The sequence below is a fragment of the Pungitius pungitius genome, chromosome 3 (assembly GCF_949316345.1).
Source record: "Pungitius pungitius chromosome 3, fPunPun2.1, whole genome shotgun sequence".
Lineage (NCBI taxonomy): Eukaryota > Metazoa > Chordata > Actinopteri > Perciformes > Gasterosteidae > Pungitius > Pungitius pungitius.
In genome coordinates, this window is record NC_084902.1 from 19,890,503 (window position 1) to 19,912,085 (window position 21,583).

At 44.2% G+C, this 21,583-nt stretch overlaps 1 protein-coding gene across 5 annotated transcripts in view; it reads left to right on the plus strand.

The window, feature by feature from the left end:
* The window catches only part of LOC119218611 (kinase suppressor of Ras 1-like), a 35,576-nt gene extending 19,387 nt beyond the window's left edge, over positions 1-16,189 (plus strand). For all 5 annotated transcript variants that reach the window (XM_037473173.2, XM_062561301.1, XM_037473208.2 and 2 more), the window contains 13 exons: positions 1,692-1,775; positions 1,867-1,928; positions 2,498-2,610; positions 2,710-2,878; positions 7,076-7,133; positions 7,422-7,476; positions 12,233-12,451; positions 12,539-12,735; positions 12,837-12,933; positions 13,410-13,543; positions 13,640-13,771; positions 14,092-14,227; positions 14,403-16,189. In XM_037473173.2, the coding sequence (XP_037329070.1) occupies positions 1,692-1,775; positions 1,867-1,928; positions 2,498-2,610; positions 2,710-2,878; positions 7,076-7,133; positions 7,422-7,476; positions 12,233-12,451; positions 12,539-12,735; positions 12,837-12,933; positions 13,410-13,543; positions 13,640-13,771; positions 14,092-14,227; positions 14,403-14,540 (1,594 nt within the window). In that variant the 3' untranslated portion in view covers positions 14,541-16,189. The remainder of the gene's footprint in view (positions 1-1,691; positions 1,776-1,866; positions 1,929-2,497; positions 2,611-2,709; positions 2,879-7,075; positions 7,134-7,421; positions 7,477-12,232; positions 12,452-12,538; positions 12,736-12,836; positions 12,934-13,409; positions 13,544-13,639; positions 13,772-14,091; positions 14,228-14,402) is intronic.
* Positions 16,190-21,583: the final 5,394 nt, after the last annotated feature.

The following is a 21,583-nucleotide window of genomic DNA, read 5'->3' on the forward strand; positions in this document are numbered from 1 at the left end:
TTCCTACTTCCGGGTTAAGCCCCGCTCACTTCCGGGTTAGGCCCCGCCCAATCCGAGTACAGATACGGATACAGATAATTCATATGGTTCAACAGATACTGATACAGATACAGATAATGCTGTACTCGCTCATCCCTATTAATTATTGTTATAAATATAAAACGTCACTAAAGACCTATGATTTTCAAAATCATTTTTAATGTTAATATTTGTCGGGGACTCCCCAAAATCTAAAAATAAATTCTTATTGGGGTCCCTAATGACTTATAGGGGGTCCGGGACCCCCCCAGATCCCCTCATTTCGAACCCTGCTGCTACTACAAAAAATCCTTCCCTGCTCTGAGTTACGCTCACTCGTTCTCCTCGTTTTTCTTTGTCCCTCTCTCTCTCTCTGACCGATCCTCATTAACCCCCTCCACGCTGGTTTAGACAGTTTTCAGAAAAACATTATATTTTCCATAAAACAATAAACAATCTTTTATGAACAGCTTTTAACAACTTTATCATACTTTATCAACTTTTTTAATGACTTTCAACCTTTTCATACACACTATTTATATGCCCCGATTATTGAATGATCAGAGGTGTGGACTCGAGTCATGTGACTTGGACTCGAGTCAGACTCGAGTCATGAATTTTATTGACTTCAGACTCGACTCGACAAAACGTACAAAGACTTGCAACTCGACTTGGACTTTAACATCGATGACTCGTGACTTCACTTGGACTCGAGCCTTTTGACTCGAGAAGACTTGCTACTTCCCATGAAAACTGGGGGAAAACATTTTCACACCACCGCGCCGCTCCGTTTATCTGCATCTGTCAAAAAAATGTGCGCCACCTGTATGCAGAGAGCGCTGCCTGCACGACATCCAATCACTGCAGTCCATTTTACCGTATCAACGAGACAGCTCGTTCATGCTTACAAAAATCTGGATTTTTGAACCCGGATTCAGACTCAGATGGAAATCCTCGCCAACATTATGTCAACGTCCGTTTTAAAGTACTATAACACAGTCACAGTCGATCCACCATTACCCTTCCCTTCGTAGTCTAGGTCTGTGAGGCAGCGCACCATCACCCAGGGTTCCCCGTTCCCACTATAATAAGAGGACTTGAAATGACTCAAAACTAAAATGGAAAGACTTTGGACTCGACTTGAGACTTGTTGGCTTTGACTTTTGACTCGACTTGACTTGGGACTCGAGGGCAACGACTTGAGATTTACTTGTGACTTGCATAACAATGACTTTGTCCCACCTCTGTGAATGATACTACAAGCATCACCCATCACCTAATGCTTTTTCTAACCGGGTTACAAATGTAAATGTTGGTTTCTGAATAACAAGGGTACCCTATTACTTTACATAACATTACATGTCATTTAGGTGATGCTAAATGAGATGTACGGTTTGACCATGTCCTGGATGTAGACTGGACCCAATCCATTATAAGCACGGTAGGTGGGTAGGGTACCAATGTTTTGAACTGGAATCGGGCAGCCACTGGTAGCCAGTAAAGAAAGCAGAGGAGTGGAGTAGTCAAGGTATGATGAGTAGAATGCAGCAGAAAGGTCAGAAGGATGAGGATAGAGGAGAGAGACAACCCTTCAGTCAGCATTACGTGACTGGAGGTGTTGACTGGCATTAGGTGAATTCATGTGATAAAGAACTTTATTCTTCCATTTGTAGGTTTTCCACCAAGTCCTGGCTCTCCCAGACGTGCCAAGTGTGTCGCAAGAGCATGATGTTTGGTGTCAAGTGCAAACACTGCAAGTAAGCGAGTGTATATGTAACCTGTCTCTGTTTGATTATATTAATGCCTGCTGTTGTCTCATCATGGTTCATGGTATGCTTCTGTTCGCAGGTTAAAGTGCCACAACAAATGCACCAAAGAGGTTCCCTCATGTCGGATATCTTTTCTTACGTGTAAGCACTTTCTCATACTTTATTAACAATGGAAATACTAGTTACTACTGTAGGGGTATGTCAGTTCATAAAATCTCATAACAAGTACACCCGGGATATCAGCTATAGGCTGATGTGACGTGTGTGGGTGTATGTGTACTGTGGTTGCAGTTCAAAGTCCAGCTGAACATTTATTTCAACCCTGATCCTTCCGTAACAACCTAAAAGTAAAGTCAGGTTTGGACCACAGAAAATGATCCTCAGCTCCGCCAAGGAGCTGGTTCTGTATAACTTGGCCCTGACTGTTGTCTGTCATGCTAAGTGAGCGAGCAGGGACTTCTTTTACAACCTTGTCTCTTTACTGGGCTCTGTCCACCACTGCACAGGTGGTAATATTTAGCTTTCACCTAGCTGACCAAGGTCATAAGTTACTTCTGGATCTTTTGTATAGCAGTCGTCTGCTTGTGGTTCTATAGTTTAAGCTGCTGAGTGTTGACTCTTAACTTGGTTGAGGAGAAGATCCAAGGACCTTTTGACTTTTGTATTATTTTAGGTGTAAAAATGAGCAAATGTTTGAATGTGATTTGTAGTGCCAAGAATGCGGAGGGCCGAATCAGTGCCATCAGATATCAATAATCGGATCAATCACACAGTGGAGATCCCGCTGCAATTTGGCACTTTACCAAAAGCTCTTGCCAAAAAGGTACGTACAAGTTTCCTTTTTATTACCAAATTCTTTTAATTTAAAACCTAGTTAAACCTAGTGTAAAAGTCTCTTTACTCTTGTGTATGTGTGTTCCAGGAGCCTCCCCCAAGTTTGAACCAACTGGACTCCAGCAGTAACCCGTCATCAGCCGCCTCCTCCACATCTTCATCCCCAGCACATACACAGCAGAATAAACCCACGGGCGCCACAGCCATGACCAACCCGTTGACGCAGTGCTCCCTGCACAGCCGCTTCCACTTCCCAGGTTAGCAGACATACATACACACACACATTACATTACATGTCATTTAGCTGACGCTTTAATCCAAAGCGACTTACAATGACACACCAGCCTTGGGTCAAGTAAATTGGGTTTCTAGTTAGAGATGTTTATTTTGATTTAATTTAAATATTTAGTATCCTCTCATTGATGTCAATGTGGTGGATCCATTCATGTTGCACGGTGTACCGATACAATAAAGGTACTACGGTACCCTTACGAGTACGATTTGGAATATTTTTAGTACCGGTACTTTATTTAAAAAGCACGCGCACTTAGTGTTCCGCTCCCTGTCCGACTGTGTGGACGGGGCTACCAGCTCTCGCATGCAACAGGCAACCGTCACTCACAGCGGGTTATCTCAGGGAGACATGTCCTCCTGTGCAGGAGCTGCTGCCGACCGTCGGCTTGTTGAAAGTAAAGATGCCAGAAGTGAGATCTGGAAATACTTCTGGTATGAAGTATTTATTATTTTACGCATTTATGCGTGTGGGTCTGCGTTTGCGTCTTGTGTCAACGGACTTGTTTCAATTCATGGTTCAAAAATGCTTGCGTGTGTTGCAAAGAAATTCACCGCCAGAACACACAGGTGGAAAAACGTTTTTTTTAAGACGACCTTAAGAGTTACGTCTTTGTGGGTGGAAGTCGTTGGTTTGTTTATTTATTTATCAGAGACTTTTTTGCCCCGTGCATCACCACTGCTGCTTTTCATTGCATTTTTTTCACAGACATATTTGTCCCGTATTTCCCCCCACAACTTTGTACACCAATCGACCGGCAAACCGGCATTTGCAGAGATCTGCGTCACACCATTTGCGCCAATGGTTGTATAAGTGGTCATTTTTACAGATTTTTTCTGACAAAAACTCTTCAAACTGATTCATTCACTCGTAAAAAATCTTTGCTTTAATAATAGCGGGATTATGCTATGGAACCGAAAATGTGAGACTCAGAAAGGATGTAGTTAGCAGACCAATCACAGCCTTGCAGGCTGCGTGAACTCGCAAAGCTTTTGACGCAAGTCTAGAAAAATCGGTCGACAAACGCGAACACGTGTGTCCTTGCGTTTCTCTGAAAAGGCAGAAGCATAAACTAGGCTTGAGACATTAGATGTGTGGCGTGAGTGCATGTGAAAACACGTAAAAGTATGTGTCACACGGGGAAAACGTGAGAGTTGGCAGCCCTGTAACTGAGTTGGCTAGCTTGACAAACAACATCAAGCAAGTGCAACACAAGACACAAAGCAAGACAGCAAATAAGTACTGTAAGTAATACTGAATAGTCCAGCAGAAATATATACATTATTAATAACCTACAATTTCACTCATGTGGGCCTATGTGATCATGAGGTCAGAATGCACACAGAATTGTACCAAATAATACACACTTCATGCAATTTTCATTATCGTTTTTCAATAAAGGGGAGAAATTGGCCTTTAATTATGTGTCCATCTTTAATGTACCCAACCCACATACCTTTAGGTTTTTTTCTACCTCAAACACATCTGTAAAATTATGTTATTCCAATCCAATCCAATCTAATCCACCTTTATTTATAAAGCACTTTAAAAACAACACTGTCGACCAAAGTGCTGAACACAGTCTCTAAATAAATAAAGACATACAACAAAAGTACAACAAAAGAGGAATAAGAATTAAAAAAATTAAAACAATGAATAATAAAATAAATGCAACAATATTACAAAACTGAAAAAAATCAACCCTCAAACTGAGTTAAAACGCGAACGTTTTGGACGAGATTTATACTTATGGAAATAACTACGCAGTCATATAGTCAGATACAGACAATAGGCCTACATAGCCGTGTATAATCAATGCTATGATTTTACCATGTCGTTTTCATTAATATTGTGCTGTGTGCTAATACTGAATGCCATTTGTTAAGTGTTCAAAAAGCTGGGCAGGAACAAGCAGGTAAAAAGGGAACCTTACAGATTTTTTATTTATTACTATCATAGATAAATGTTCCAGTATCTTATTTGTGGTATTGTGTTGAAAGTATCGGGTATCGTAATATTTGGGCAGGTTTAGTATCAAAGTCATAATTCTTTTGGTATCGTGACAACCCTAGATCCATTATTACTTGAACAAGTGTGCTACCCTTGTAGGAGAGCCACTACTCTACTACACTAAAATATGAGATTAAAAAAAACTCAAGAAAAGCTCCCTAACAGCTAGTTATTCCTTGTTACATTACATTACATGTCATTTAGCGGACGCTTTTATCCAAAGCGACTTACAATAAGTGCATTTCCACATAGAGATACAAACTCAGAAGAACAAGTAACAAGAAAGGACAATTTTCATCAAATAAGCAGTTTCAAAACATGTTATAGAAAAGTGCCATTATAAGTACAATTTAAGTGCTACCATTTGTTAGTGCTACGGTTTGCTAGTGTTTTAGTCAAGGTAGAGTCTTGTTCACACAAGAGAACCAGGTTTTTAGAATTATGAACTAGTTTGAAAAGGCCCTCATGGGAGGATGTGTGGATGGAGGATATGTCAATCTGAAAACAGGAAATAACTGTGGTCATAGGTTGATGCTCTGGCTGCCTTGCAAACTAGAAGCACAGAGTTTAAAGGATGTGGACATCTAGCAAGCACTGCTAGTGGTTGCTAAATGTCCACATGGTTGGTTATGGGAAATGTAGGATTCAGTGTTTCAGTGGGATTAAATGTCAAGAGTGTTACTAGTCTTATTTTCTTTAAGTTCATGTTTGCATGTTCATGTCCCTAGATTGAGATTGACTCTTAAATCATAATCTAGTAATTAAAGAGTAGTCCTTCTCACATTACTAACCTGTATTCATGAAGTTATTACTGCACTTGGCAAAGTTGTATGAACAATCAAAGGTAAATTCCAGAAGCATCGAGGAGCTCGTGAGACACAATGGGCATGTTTGGTTCTGTGCATTGGTGGCTTTGTGTGTGTGAGCCAAGGCAAAGGGTTACATTTTTTTTAAGATAGAGTCCCTCGAGATAAAATCTCTTTCGGGATCTGACCAAGAATGCTGAAACGTTGATTGCTCAATGTCATACACACACAAATACAACAGGGAATGGAGTAAAAAAGTCCACACATCAACAGAAGAGGCCAAGTAGACACTGTAACTGTGTGATACATAAAAAGTAAGGTGGGACACATTGTGCCAGTGGTTCTAACTTCTGATAACTTAAATAAACGATAACATCGTCTTCTCTGAATTGGGGCTGTCAAAATGGCTCCAAAATGACTATTCCCTTAAAAAAACACATATATTCGAACATATTCAAATATCTGGTTGCTATGGAATCCCATTTCCGCCTCCCAAAAAATAAATCAAGTTTAGAAAGTCAAAATTATGAGACAAAAATTATGTTATTATGACTTGAGATATGCGCAGGCTCCTTTGCAAAGCCGCCGCTGATTCTGCAGCGTCTTTCCTCGTTGAGGAATTCCATAGGTTGTGCATTAGGCATGTGAATAACAGGACGAATTAATACAACGAGACATAACTACTTGTTTAGGTAATTTCTTTTAAGTTTAAACATATTTAACAACATATTACCTACACAAAGATAAGTAAATTAACTAATGGTTAAGATCACAGACCTTGGCTTCTCGCTCGCACACACGCCCTCTTTCTCTCTCTCTCTCTCACGCTCTCTCTCTCTCCCACATCAATGCGCTCTCTGCGCATAGCGGTTTAAATGAACAACAATAAACAAAAGCTGAGTTTTTGTTTAAACTGATTAAGAGTTTTGTGCAAGCAATTTAAGTTTGTGATCCTTGGCAGGCTTCATTCAGTGATTGAAACAAATATTATTAACATTAATTTAAGTTTATGGAGTTACTGACATTGAACGCTACGAGCGTCCTGTGCTGTGGTAAACATGGAACTTTTCCTTGGCATGAAATGGTAAATAATCATTCCAGTGCATGAAGCTGTTGTAGCCTAGTCTAGTCTATTTTATTCATGCAATATTAACGCACCCACTCGTGAAGTAGACAGCCGGGCCGCTGCTTCCGTCAAATATATATATTAGAATATAAAATATTCTTAACAGCCCTACTCTGAATTCATACAGTAGCATATGTATTTGTACTGTGTAATGTATTTGTAGAGCCTTGTTGAACTCTTGTAGCCTAGTGCAGCATTGTGAAGATGTCTCTTCCAACAGATGTTCCGGCTTCCAGATGTACTGCAGCTCAACAGTGTGGAAGCAGCAAGGAGACTGGGTAAGAGAAAGCAACACAGGTTCCAAATCGGCTGATCGTAGCTAATCACATTTCATATGTAACAAGATGTGCCAGCACAGACCTGTGTAGGATGAATGAGTTCACACAGATACAATGTCCCAGAGAGGACAGACTGCTTTGGTACACTGTGACCTATCATACCCTTAAATGTGAAGGAACGTTGTTGTTAGTCAGTACATTGACATTGTTTATGTAGCAGTATGTACAGAGCTTAATAAACCTACCAAGGACTGAGTCAGGTGATAATTCTTGTGGTTCTTCACTCAGAGTGTCCCAGCTAGCCACCACTACAACCCAGCAAATGTCAACAAAGAAAGGAGAGGTGAGTACTGATAGTCGCTTCATTTTGTCCCTTTTGTCATGTTGGTTGTGGTTCTGGACCCAAGAGCAAAACGCAGAGTAGACAAGGTTCAACCATCTTTATTATAAAGAACTAGAAGGTGAAAAGTGGTGAGCTGGTTAGAGGGATGATCGGCAGGCTGAGGGGCAATCCAGAGGGGCAGAGAACCTAAGGCTGAGGCAGATATTCAACAACGTGGTCATGGATTGAGTGTTTTTGCCGTAGCATTACTTCTGGGTTTGTGAATTGACGATCTGGCGGGGAATGAGTGGAAGGCTGGAGAATATAAAGCCTGGAGTTTGATTGATGAATGCCTTACAGCTGTGCCAGTCAATTAGTGGGAGGAGCACAGCCTTTGGTCTCAAGAAGAAATTAAAATGAAGATTTTTGCCTGTTATTCAAAGAATGGGATCATTTTGTGGCTTCCAACATATCACAGTACTGTTGAGGAGCACATGGAAAGTTGTTGGAGTTGATACTGATGTTGTGTAACACCAGCTCGATGAAGCAGGAAGTTCCAGGGACAAACAGCACCTCCTGCTCAAAGCGCTCACAGTACAAGCTATGAGCTAACAGAGTTTCACTGAGAAGGAACCAGGAGGGGGGGTCCTCCGTTTCCGGCAAAATGCAGTAGTTCCCTCTCAGGGAACAAGACGCTGCGTAAAAACTGCTGTGGGAACGCCTCTGCGTGACCGCGTCATGAAGCACGTGTGAAATCTAAGCAATGCCGAGCTGGTACGTCATAGGCGGGCGACGCCGGGACCAGGGCGCTATAAAGGGACCCGAAGGGCAGGACCATTCATCTCTGTGCCTTCATCTGGTGCGTGTGAAGTTTTTCCTAGTAGTAATGGCTGAGCGGTTTGCTCTTTGTCTGAGTGTGTCCCCCCGGGTTTCATTACGGGCAGTGACTCGCATGCCTTGTGTGTTGTTTGCCTGGGCGTGGAGCACGCTCAGCCAGCCCTCGAGGGGGCTAGCTGTGCGGACTGTGAGCGCCTGTCATGGCACTCCCGTCGAGCCCTCTTCGCTGAGGACGGATCGATGAGGCGCGCTCCCCGCGGCTCCGGTCCAGCTAGTGCTGAGGCAGAGCGCCGGATGTCTTTATGGGGATCACATATGGATCTCGCAGAGGATTCCGGGACGGCTGAAGCCTTTTCCCGGCCCTTCACCGCGAAACCCAGGCGCTCGTTTCCGGCGTCGGAGGCACGCTCGGCGGCTTCCTCCACCCCGGACGAGACACCGCTCTCACGTTCCCCCAGCTCCGAGGAGTTGGACGTGGTGAGCGTAGAGGCAGCGGAGGCTGACGTCGAGGCGCCTCATTCCCCCGCTGCCGCCAAAGAACTGGTGGAGGTCCTCACCCGAGCCGCTGACAGGTTTTCGTATCAGCTGGCCGGCGGGTAAACAGCAGCCTACTGCTTCCGGTAAGCTGCATGAACGGTTTCTGCCTTCCCGTAGAGTACCTCCGCGCCGGTGCTTGCCTTTCATCCTGGACGTCCACGCTAAGGTGTCTGTGTCCTGAGGGAAGCCGGTCTCCGCTCGCGTTTACAACCCGCGTGCAGCTTTGTATTCGTCAGTGGCGGAGGCTAAGCGACATGGCAATGCTAGCATGCCGGCCGCGGATGCGGCCCTGGCTCGGCGGCAGTTCAGGCGGCTTCCTGCCTGCATACGATGGTGCTACCTCGTAAGAGCACGTCGACGGCACGTCGACGGCACGTCCGCGGCGCAGCAGGGAAGCGTCGCGCTGCGCGCACCCCCTCGTCGGGCCGTAGCGCGACACGCTCAGGCGCAGCCCTCTCGCAGCCGGACTGGTCTGAGGACGGCCGCCGCGCTTGAGAGACTCATTGGGAGAGTGGCGAGCCCGCCCCAATGTATCTCAATGTGTCCTGCGTTGACAGCTGGACCCAGTTAACTAGTTTACCAGTCGGTTCAGTACTGGAGTTCCTGCAGGAGCGTTTTGCCACAGGTTCGTCCACCATCAAAGTATATGTGGCGGCCCTGTGGGCAACCCATGCCCCACTAGACGGGCGTACTCTGGGGAGACACCCGCTGGCATCCCGCTTCCTTCGTGGCACCTTGAGGCTGAGGCCAGCAGCCAGCACTAGAGTTCCGTCCTGGGACTTGGCCATCGTACTAGAGGGTCTCTCCGGTGCTCCCTTCGAGGCCATGGCGGAGGTCGCAGTGAAGTATGTGGCTCTTAAGACCCTCTTCCTGCTTGCTATTTCTTCCCTCAAAAGAGTTGGAGATATGCAAGCCCTCTCGGTAGCCCCATCGTGCTTGGAATTTGCACCCGGTATGGTGAAGGCGTTCTTACTAGAGATGAGCCGGATACTCGGCTGAAACGAGTATCCGGTACGGATAAAGCACTTTTGCCGCGTACGAGTATTATACGAGTAATACGAGTCAATATCTGTGCTCGGATTGAATAAAACTCCTCATTGGGTAGCTGTCTGTGTGTGCGTTCTGTGATTGGCTGGTAGTCACAGCGCCCCTCCCCTACAGACATACTGTTTGTGTTGCTGAGTCCCGCTCGGCTCACTCATACACAGAACTCCTCTCTCCCTCCCTCAGTCAGCAGGTTCGCGGGTCTTTCCCGATAAATTTAAGGGATTTCTTCGGCTTCAGGTTTATTTTTTTTACTTCGGTTTCTTGTTCTTAACTAGTAGAGTTCAGGTAAACGTGGGGCTTGTTAAGACGTGGTGCTTAAGAATGCGACTCGCGTTAAGTCTCTGCCTGTCGGAGATTTTTTTTCAGTTGGCTCTAACCAGTTTTTTTTTTAAACTTCACGCACTGACCTACTCTCTCTCTCTCCCTCTCTCTCTCTCTCCCTCTCCCTCTCCCTCTCCCTCTCTCTCTCTCTCTCTCTTTCTCTCTCTCTCTCCCTCTCCCTCTCCCTATATATTAATATTACAAATTACGCCACACACACACTTCCCCTCTTTCTCCCATGATCATCAGTGATAAGAATTGAGAAGGAATGCTGTTTTAACCGCAGAAAGGCTTAACCCGACAATTTACGGGGTAAATCCTTCCTACTTCCTGGTTAAGCCCCGCCCACTTTCGGGTTAGGCCCCGCCCAGTCCAAGTACAGATACGGATACAGATAATTCATATGGTTCAACAGATACAGATACAGATACCGATAATGCTGTACTCGCTCATCTCTCGTTCTTACTACCTTCCCCCGGCTATATTCCTAAGGTCCCGTCCACTACGTCCACTATTGCTCTGCAAGCTTTCTGTCCTCCCCCCGTTCCTGAAAGAAAAGCGTCGGACCAGGCGAAGCTTAACCTCCTCTGCCCAGTCAGAGCCCTAGACCTGTACATCCGCAGGACCTACCTGTGTAGGCTCTCCGAACAGCTGTTCGTGTGTTTCGGGCCTCCCAACACTGGCGGTCCGGTGACTAAGCAGAGGATGAGCAAGTGGGTGGTTGAGAACATCACACTTGCTTATGAATCGGCCGGCCAGCCCGCACCTGGCTGTCCGGGCCCATTCTACTAGGGGTATGGCGGCTTCTAAAGCCCTGTTGTCGGGAAGAGTATCGCTACACGACGTTTGCATGGCGGCAGGCTGGTCCTCTCCCCACATGTTCGTGAGGTTTTACCACCTTGACCTTAACGCTACACCTGGAGCACAGGTGCTCTCGTCTGAGTGTGCGTCTTAAACTTCACACGACGGTCACTGGCTCATATGGTCAGTGGGTACTGGGTTCCCACAGCGTTTTTACGCAGCTCGAGTTCCCTGAGAGGGAACGTCTCTCGGTTACGTATGTAACCTTCGTTCTGCTCAGAGAGTTGTTTGATGAGATATTAATGTTCAGAATGTGCTCATTGTGCTCCTTCGGGTGGCTGTGGCACAGGGGCAGAGTGGCTCATTTTCCAATCAGAAGATTGGCAGTCCTAGCTTCTCCAGTCCATGTGGTTGTTTGCTAGGTCGCTAGGCTGTGCTCTCGGTGTATGGGTGTTAAGGATTAGACAGTCCTGATGGACAGCTAGCAGCTTGCCATTAGTGTACAAGTGGCTGTGAATTGGTGCGATAACATTTCAATCCGGAGAGACTTGTTGAAGTTTGAACACTGCTTTATTATAACATACATAAATATTGATATTGAAATGTGTTTGGGGCTTGGGCTCCATGCTGCCGTAGGATAGGGATCAGGGGCCGGGATGCTGAGCCGAGCTATATCCCCCCCTTCGGGAGTCCAGACACTGGTGATGGTGGTAGAGATTAAGTTGCTCCGATTTTCTGATGTGCCAGTTTCTGCTGTTGATTGGAGGTGTCAGGGGTGGTGGCGGGTCGCCTTTGGTGCGCGCTGCAATGATGCAATGACAACTAACAGCAGAGAGAGAGAGAACAATCTTTTAACATTTGCCAGCACTGATGCAATTGGTTTACGGGAACGTCAACCACGTGTGGTTGGCTGGTACTACCCGACCCCGCCCCTAATCAGCTGGCCGTGCGCCCCCATGGAGAGAGGGAGCCTACTGGGAACGGAAAAGCCTGTCCAGTCTTCCGGACTGAACTTTCGTCCAAGCTTCATATAGTGTTTAAGCACCTTGAATACTGCAGTGAAGAGGACCTGCTCCCTACGGAGATATGTAGATTACAAAAAAAAAATGTTTATAGATTCAAAATGTTTTGAATATTACAGTCTGCGTAAATCTATTAAAAAGTGCTGTAAATATAGAAGCAAATAATTCTGTTAGTGGAGTACCGTGTTCCCCGGTTGTGCCTCGTGGTTCAGGAGGAGGACTACCCGGGGGAGAAGGATGAGGCAGCGAACCCTCAAGGCAGAGAACCAAGCCTTTCCACTGATGCGTGTGATGAGGACGGGCTGGAGGACCTGCCTGCCACCACACACTGGAGGAGCCCCATCCGTCGTAAGGCCAGCCAGACCAGCGTCTACCTGCAGGAGTGGGACATCCCATTTGAGCAACTGCAGCTAGGAGAGATGATTGGCAAGGTAAAGACAGACCTAGACTATGGACATACCCAATGTTAATATAAATTGGGTGAATAGCCACATTTGAAACACTGTGCTCCGGTCCAGGGTCGCTGGGGGAAGGTGCATCGGGGGCGCTGGCACGGCGAGGTGGCCATTCGCCTCCTGGAGATTGATGGCAACAACCATGATCACCTGAAGCTCTTCAAGAAGGAGGTGATGAACTACCGGCAGACCAGGCATGAGAACGTTATTCTGTTCATGGGTGCCTGCATGGCCCCCCCACACCTCGCCATCATCACCAGGTATAGACCGGACGACTTGTTCCTTCATATTTCCAGCACACATGCAGGACATAAACAACTAGTATGGGGATACATGTCATATTGAATATTTTTTTCTGCAGTTTCTGTAAAGGTGTGACTCTTTACTCTGTTGTAAGAGAACGAGGTCACATGCTCGACATCAATAAGATAAGACAGATTGCACAGGACATCGTAAAGGTAAGCAACCCTTGATCCGTGTGAGACTGACAGAAAAAAAGATAACAAAGTCAATCATTTCAATACCAACATATGATTTTTTCTGATAATGATGTTGATTATCAGAAATAATCATATGGTGTTTATTAAGTCCCGATGCTAAACAGATAAGTTACAGTGGCTTGTTGAAGGATCCAACTTTTAGAAAACAAACCAGACTTGTCTGAATAACAAACAATCCATAAATGTTAAAACCATATTGTAAAAAAATGTGGCTCAAGATGTACCATTTTAACGTGACGTCGGTTTAATGTTTGCATTTAGCACTGATCTGAAAGCGCCAAGTTATTAATGCTTAATTACTCAAACATATGAATAATAACTTATTTGTATCACTGGTCGAATTGAGGAAAATGTGACAATGAAAAAAATTGTTAGCATAAGGAAGTCAGAGATAAATAGTGCTGTGAATTCACTCCTCTTTTACTCCCACACAGGGAATGGGTTATCTGCATGCCAAAAGCATCGTCCATAAGGATCTGAAGTCCAATAACGTGTTCTATGACACCAACAAGGTGGTCATCACTGACTTTGGCCTGTTTGGGATGGCTGGAGTGGTACAGGAAGGCAGGTAGGAGTGACATCTGTCCATCCCAATGACCTGCGCCTATTATTAGCCACGGTCACCGTCTTCACTCAGACTGTGTGTGTGTGTGTGTGTTGGTAGGAGGAAGAACATGCTGAGGATACCCCGGGGCTGGATCGATTACCTGGCTCCAGAGATTGTTCAAAAAATGAGTCCAGAGGTGGAAGAGGACAAACTGCCTTTCTCCAAAGCTGCTGATGTCTATGCATTTGGGTATTGATTGATTTATTAATTGATTAGTCAGACTTAAACAACTTTTTGGGGTTAATCAGCAGGCACTCATTGTTAGATTCTAGAGTAAAGGTGAGATAAAATGTCCTTCATTAACAAAGATTTAAAGCTGCACTTCCATTTTCTTCATCCTTCCTTCAGTTAATCTGCTCATGTTGGAATCCCTTGCGTTTTTTTGTCACCTTCTAAGTTACAAGTTACATAACATTGTTATGTCCATGACATTCATTCACCACCTGGGGTACTTGCTAGGTGGGTTCACTGTCACCACAGTTTTCCTCATCAGATGTTTTGATTTTCAGCACAATCTGGTATGAGCTGCAGGTTGGAGACTGGCCGATGACCAACCTTCCTGCGGAGACTAAAATCTGGCTAGTGGGAAGCAATGTGGGCGTTATGAAGGTCCTGGCAGACGGCAACCTGGGCAAGGAGGTGACGGTGAGGAAGTCACATTGAGCGTAGAAGGACAGTCCTATTTTCGGTTTGTTTGGAGCTGAGGGTGTGACGCTGTGCGCTTAATGTCTGCTTCATCACACAATGATACCACAGCATCCAGATGACTGGATTCTTTTTTCCCATCATAACAACAGCATTCCTCATTCCATGTGAACAGGAGATCCTTTCTACCTGCTGGTCTCATAAAGCCAATATCCGGCCCCCCTTCACCCTGCTGGCTGGCATGCTGGAGAGGCTTCCTAAGCTCAACCGCAGGCTGTCTCACCCCGGACACTTCTGGAAGACAGCAGAGTAGGTACAAGTAGGAAAGAGAAGGCACATTCCTGATCCAAAGTGGAGCATCCTGTAGCACCAGCGTTAAAGAAGGGAGTCTCTATCCGTCAGATGTAGACCTCTATGTTTTAACGTCTCATAAGCAGAAATAAGATGCAATACACAATCAATCAAATGCAACAAAAAAGGTTTGTTCAGAAATGTGAACATTTTGAGGCTGTTCTGCTGAGTATTAAGTAATGTAAACTTTTCCAACCTGAGTGCTCGCTTGTATTTTAAGGAAGTATCTGTGGGGCTTACACGTTGCTGTGCATAGATGGAGTTGTTGCTCCTTTAAACTTTCTTAGTCTTTTTTTTTGAAAAACAGTGTTTTTCACAGTCAGCAGTATTTTTCTCTCTTTACCTCTCCATGCCGATAGATCCAACTCTGCCTGTTTCTATCTTCTGATCTCTACGGAGTCCCTTACATCCCGCTTCCTATCCTCTGTCCCTGCCTCTGATTCCACTCCTACTTCTGTCTCCTCACACAGTTCTTCTCCTAGCAAAGGATGTGGTATCATCGTCATCATCATAACCATCACTACTGCATGCACACTGTCCATACAGCTGCTGATCGGGAGAGGTGCTTATTAACAATTAAACCTACTATTGGCTTGAGGATATATTGACATAATCTTCACATCACTTAAATCATAATTTATGTTCTTATCTGGTGCGACACGTGCTTCCCATTTCCACATCTTGTTAAGGCCTGTCAGAAAAGCTACTTTATGTGGATAAATTATAGTCTCAGCTATAGAGCACTGCAGGGATGAATTATTTTTGGAAGTGACCAGGAAGTGAGCATCTTGGTTCCCTCCACAAAGATCAATAGAATTGTTCCATTGAATTTAGGGTTAGTGAAGACTAGTGATCTTCATCTCTATTCAGTTTTCTAATATTGATTCTGGACACATCTCCAATCTGAATAAGTATATGCAGTACAAGTTCTGTATGCAAAGCTTTTAGACTGACAGGTGAGGGATGTCAGCCCAACTGAGAGGAAGTAGAAGGGCAAACAAGCAATGAATGACAAAGTAAAAGAAGCTATGCATCTGTAGGCCTCTTCTCTATTCTCTTTAAACCAATGCCACTTTTCATGATAAAATGTTACGTTTTCACTTCCCACTGTTCTTTAGATCTGTTATTTGAACACAAACCATTATCTTTTGTCTTTGGTTACATAACTAAACTATTTCTCAACATGTGATTGTGTCGTTACGTATGACGATCTGACGTTTGGTAATGAGTGTCTTTCCTATGTACACTCCAGTACAGCATCATGTTTGTGAGCAGGTTGTGTATCTGTGTGTGTGTGTGAGAGAGCGTGTGTGTTTTATTTTTTTCTTGGGCAGGTGTATGGTGTTTGCTCAGTGAATATATTGGGCTTCACCAGCATGGAAACAATCTATACATATACTGTATGTATATAGAGGGTTAGGGTCAGGTTTTTGATACACAGTGTTTGCACAAGGGTTTCGATTTTGGATCATTTGAATTGGTACTTTACTCCCAATAATTAATAATTAAAAGTGTAAACTGTGTTTCTTGTTGATTTTTTGCAGAGATTTTTTTGTACATAATGCAGTGATACTTTGAACAGTTGAAGATATTAAAGCTGATCTCCAGTGACTCTGCATGCTCATTTTCTTACAGAACCTATAGGTGAAGATCATACAATGTGCAGTCCATGTTGATGCATGTTATGCAGTACAACATACCTAGTATACATGCAGGTAGTAAAGCACACTTGTATTGAAGTCACTACCAAGGTTATGAAATTCTGACAAGAAGGCAACTCAAATTACATTTAGGACAATTTAGAACCAAATGGAAAATCAGTTCTCATCAAACACCTAGAGTTTGTGTAAAGATCTAGTGTATCTACCTGAGGAATCTCTCCCTTTGTTTGTGTTGTTATCAGAGCTCTCCTTTCTTTGTTCACACCGCCAGATGGCCTTTTAGTGCCTGTTAGTGCGTGTGAGCGTGAACAGAAGAACTGGCCCAACAACATTTTTTCCTTAGTGTGAAAAAGTTATTTTCCCCGTTATATAATTAATTTCATTCTCTGTGCCCTTGTAACTGGTGTCTATAACAATATACATAACGTTACACTGTTGTTCAGTGGGAGACCACCAAGGCAGGGTGAGACCACCAAGGAAGCGAAAGGGCCAGGAGGGCCGCTATGTAAGTAAATCTGTGCCATCGGGGGTTGAAATAAAAAGGTGATTGAATTTCTAGCACTGAATATTTATGCATTGAAATTATGTACCTGAATGTTTTTCAACATTAAAACACTGAAAAAAACCTGTTAAAATATTCAGCCTCAAAAGAAATTACGGTTACAATATTCAACCCAAAAAATTCAGCCTTGGCACACTAACATCCGGGACACTAAGGTAGAGCAATCGATTCTAGATTCAAGATCAGGAGCGAGCACCAAATGCACCTTGGGCTTCGGATTGTAGCCATGTCCAATAATAACGGGGCTTTAACTCTTCTTTATGCCATCAGTGTGGAAACGAATGAAGAAATACATAAAAGAACATTTAATGTTCACCCTAAACCAAAACGTTTGCTTGCTACTGACGATATACAACTTTATTTCAAGTAAACAAATCAGCTAATGCTTTATAAGCTCAGTTGGCTGAGTGTGTAGCGCAGCTGCTTTGAGGCACAATGTTATTTTGCGCGACACGGTTCGAATCCCTGTTGTGCCGAACTTTTAATAAATGTTCTTTTATGTATTTATTCATACCTGGCAGTGACGTAGTGCTCACTTATACAATCGTAATCGCTGCAATGGATATGGGATGCATTTTTGAACATTTTCAACAATATGTTTGCAAATGTGTGACGACTCAAGTGACGGAGACAGACAACACCTGCCTGTCGGGGGAAAACAAACATGCACCCGTAGCCAAACCAGTAGTTCAAAAAGCAGTAGGTTCAAAAACCAGTAGGCACGCAACACCGTCACTGAAAAATGGGTTCTCGTTTCAGACTTTATGAGCAAAAACAGGATCCATTTGAGTTAAATTCTAAAGCCTCGCATTAAGACGTACATCCCTTTAGACTCGGCGCTACCTGCAGGTCGCTGTGTTGTGCCAGATCCTCAATAAAGTTTACCCATGGTCATGAAGACTCATTTAACGTTACGTGGACTTTGAATGCCGCTTAATACCCAACTGAGAACGTCTTGTGCCGCTCAGAAAAAGGATCCTTCCACCGACCACTTTCCGCACTCGGGGCTACTGCGGTTATTCCTGCATGTCCTGTCGGGTTTATGCGTCTGGACGCTCCGCTAAAGCCGCTGTCCCCCCCCACTACGATACAGCGGCTCATGTGCCTCTTCAAACTCGTTCCTGGTTTCAAAACTCCGCCAATCACTCCTAACAGCTTGTCAAAGGATCTCAGCATCATTAAATTAATTCACAACTAGAAGAAGAGGCGTATTCTGAGCGGCTGTACGCTCTCGTTTAACTTCCGCTTAGTTCATGTCCAATACAGTCTGTTAATGTACAAATGTCAGCTGTCTATTAACGGAATCTTACAGACACAAACCACACTGATGGCATAAAGAAGAGTTAAAGCCCCGTTATTATTGGACATGGCTACAATCCGAAGCCCAAGGTGTATTGGGTGCTCGCTCCTTTAGCTTGACGCACGCTCCTGATCTTGAATCTAGAATTGATTGCTCTACCTTAGTGTCCCGGATGTTGGTGTGCCATGGCTGAATTTTTTGGGTTGAATATTGTAACTGTAATTTCTTTTGCGGCTGAAAATGTTAACAGTTTTTTTTTAGGTTGAATTTTTTTTCTGTGTTTTAATGTTGAAAAACATTCAGGTACATAATTTCAATGCATAAATATTCAGTGCTAGAAATTCAATCACCTTTTTATTTCAACCCCCGATGGCAGAGATTTACTTCCATAGGCCGCTTTCACAAACGAGGCGTGTCTAAAATAGCAATGAGGTGTGTTGCGACATACTCGTCGTCACTTCTTTGTGGTAGGACGCCTAATAGCTGCTATTATACAGAAGACTGTACAAAGTCCAATCCTTGTCTTTTACTGGTGAATGTAGAGCACCATGACCACAACATGACCGTATCTTATCTGCAGTCACGTGACTGTTATCTGTGACCTCTAGGCAACCTGGCTATTTCTCTCCTGAAAGGCTTGGAACTCATTCATAGACCTGTCTGATGTGGTTCATTTGATGGGGGACTGAGCTTTGGTATTTCCCACTCAAAAGCATACGGCCAAAAGTAGTTAGAAAGTAGTTAAAGTACTGTATTCCTTCAGTTTCCCGGGCTCCATCATTACCCAGGACCTCAAGCGGTAGCTGAACATCAGCTCCATCACTTAGAAGGCTCAGCAGAGGCTGTTCTTCCTGAAGCAGCTGAAGAAATTCAACCTGCCAAAGACAATGATGGTGCACTTCTATACAGCCACCATTGACTACATCCTCTGCTGCTCCATCACCGTCTGCCACAACCAAGGACAAGGGCAGGCTGCAGTGTGTAATCTGCTCTGCAGAGAGAGTGATTGGCTGCAATCAGCTGTCCCTCCAGGACTTGTTCGCTTCCAGGACCCTGAAGCAAGCTAGAAAGATTGTAGCTGGCCCCTCTGATCCCAGACAAAAACTGTTTGTGCCCCTTCCATCTGGCAGGAGGCTGAGGTCCATCAGGACCAAGACCTCCCACCACACAAACAGTTTCTTCAGGCAGTAGTCGGGCACATTAACAGAGCCTGGGTCCCCCACTGACTGACTCTGAAATCCTGTTTTCCTGTGGTAACGTTCTTCACACTTTCATATACCATAAATCCTCAAATAGTGGCCGGGGCTTTTATTTACATAGGCTGCACAGTGCACCGGCCTGTATTTGGGGCAGGCTTGTATGAGGGGCAGGCCTTTATTTCTTACTTACCGGTATCTTCTGTTATAGAATTGTATTATTTAAATAAAATAATGGGCATAATTACAGTAGGCTAATATCATTCATTGCTGTAGGAGCCATACATCGGGTTTTGATTATTCTTTTGTATTATTCTTTCCTTCTACATTGTTTGTATGTGTGCGTGTGGTGTGACGTCATTTGTATCCACGACACCGTAAGGGGGTGTGGTGTGTGTGTGTGTATATTAGTGTGTGTCTGTTCACCTGTGGGGGGTGGTTGTTTGGAGCATGGCTGCAGGGTGAGCATGGGGAAAAACTTTCTTTTGACCGTCAGCGTCAGCGTCAGCGTCATTGTAATCGTCACCGTCATTGTTATCACCATCGTTAATGTCATCGTCACTTCAATGGAGTTTCATGTGCTTTGATAATCACTTGACCAATAAAATGCATCTGGTAAAGTAAGCGATTTGCGTATGTTACTTCTCGGTGAAACGGACACATCAAAATACTTCAGTGCGACGCGTCATTAGTATGATCCCCTCATGTCTTAGCCTGCTGCGGCTTTTGGATATTGTTTATTGTGTAGAAGCCGCTATAATTGCATATGCGTTCAGCACTTCCTGCAACCATTTACCGATAGGCTACCGGTAGAATGAAACCAGTAGACCTATAGCTAATCAACTTTCTGGAGACTAACCATTTAGAAATGAATCAGTAATAAACCATAGTGTCAGTCTTAAGATACATCGATAATTGCAGATATTTTCCAATGTTCTCAATTACAATCAAGCAAGTCAAAAATTAAAAAAAAAAAGTTTATCGCGTATAGGGCTTTATTTGCAGTGTCAACGTAACAATAAATATCTGGTCCTGTCAAAGGACAGCAATCACAGAACGAACAGGAGACAACCAAAATTAAACCAAATGGCCAGGACTTAGACTAGGTCTGTCATATTACGCAACTACCAAATTCATCAGCAACATCTGAATGGGCACAGCCATACGGTGGAGCTAATGGAGCAAACAAACTCCGAACTAAATGGACCCAAAATGGGTCTATATCTAAACATAATAGGTCTACATCCGAAGCTTACCAGTAATGAGGCAACATTTGTACAGCTATTCAGCATCCCCCTCAACATCCTCTTCCCCATCCTCATCATCGAGAACAACAAGTTTATTATCAAGCAGCTCCACCTCGTCGTTCTCCTCATCCTGGGCTACTTGCGTGCGGTTCTCCTCCCCCCCGCTGCCTGAGCTGCGCCAGCGCATCCCTACCAGCGGCGCATGGCTGTCCCGCTTTGAAGCAATGGATGAGACGCGCCTTCATGAACAATAACAAATTCGTCTAGTAGGCCTACGTAGTAAAATGTCTTTTTTATTGCCAACTGTCCATGAAATTATCCAATAACATTAAACATAAGGAGAAAATGTATTTATGAAATATTACTTTTACATTTTTTGTTTACCCCCGGCCTGTATTTGGGGCCCGACCTTTATTTGTCTGTATCGACCACGCCCCCGGCTACTATCTGAAGCCCGGCCACTAATTGAATCCCGGTCTTTATTTCAGGATTTACGGTACACTCAAAACACAGTCGTCTAGAGTATGGTTATCTGCTCGCCAGCGCCAGCGCACTCATTTTTAACTTTTTTTTTCTTCTTTTAAAAAAAAATGTTATATCCCTGTAGCCCATAGCCTCCTATTTTATACTGAAGAGTTAAATTGTAAATTTGTAAATTCAACATGATATTGTCACGGTTCACGAATCCACTGCCCTCCCCTTGTCTTGTGTGTTATGTGTGGGTGTGTGAAGTGGGCGGAGTCAGCAATCCTGCGTAATCAGCAGGACAGCTGATCACACTTTGTGTGCCAGCTGTAGCCCATTTCGCCACCGTATATATTCTCACCATGTCCTTCCTCTCATTGTCAGATCTTTGATTGATGTCTCCCGTGTTGTGTTGTGTTGTGTTGTGTTGTGTTGTGTTGTGTTGTGTTGTGTTGTGTTGTGTTGTGTTGTGTTGTGTTGTGTTGTGTTGTGTTGTGTTGTGTTGTGTTGTGTTGTGTTGTGTTCCAGTCTCGTGCCTCATATATTGTTCCTACCTATGTTTCACTGAGTTCGT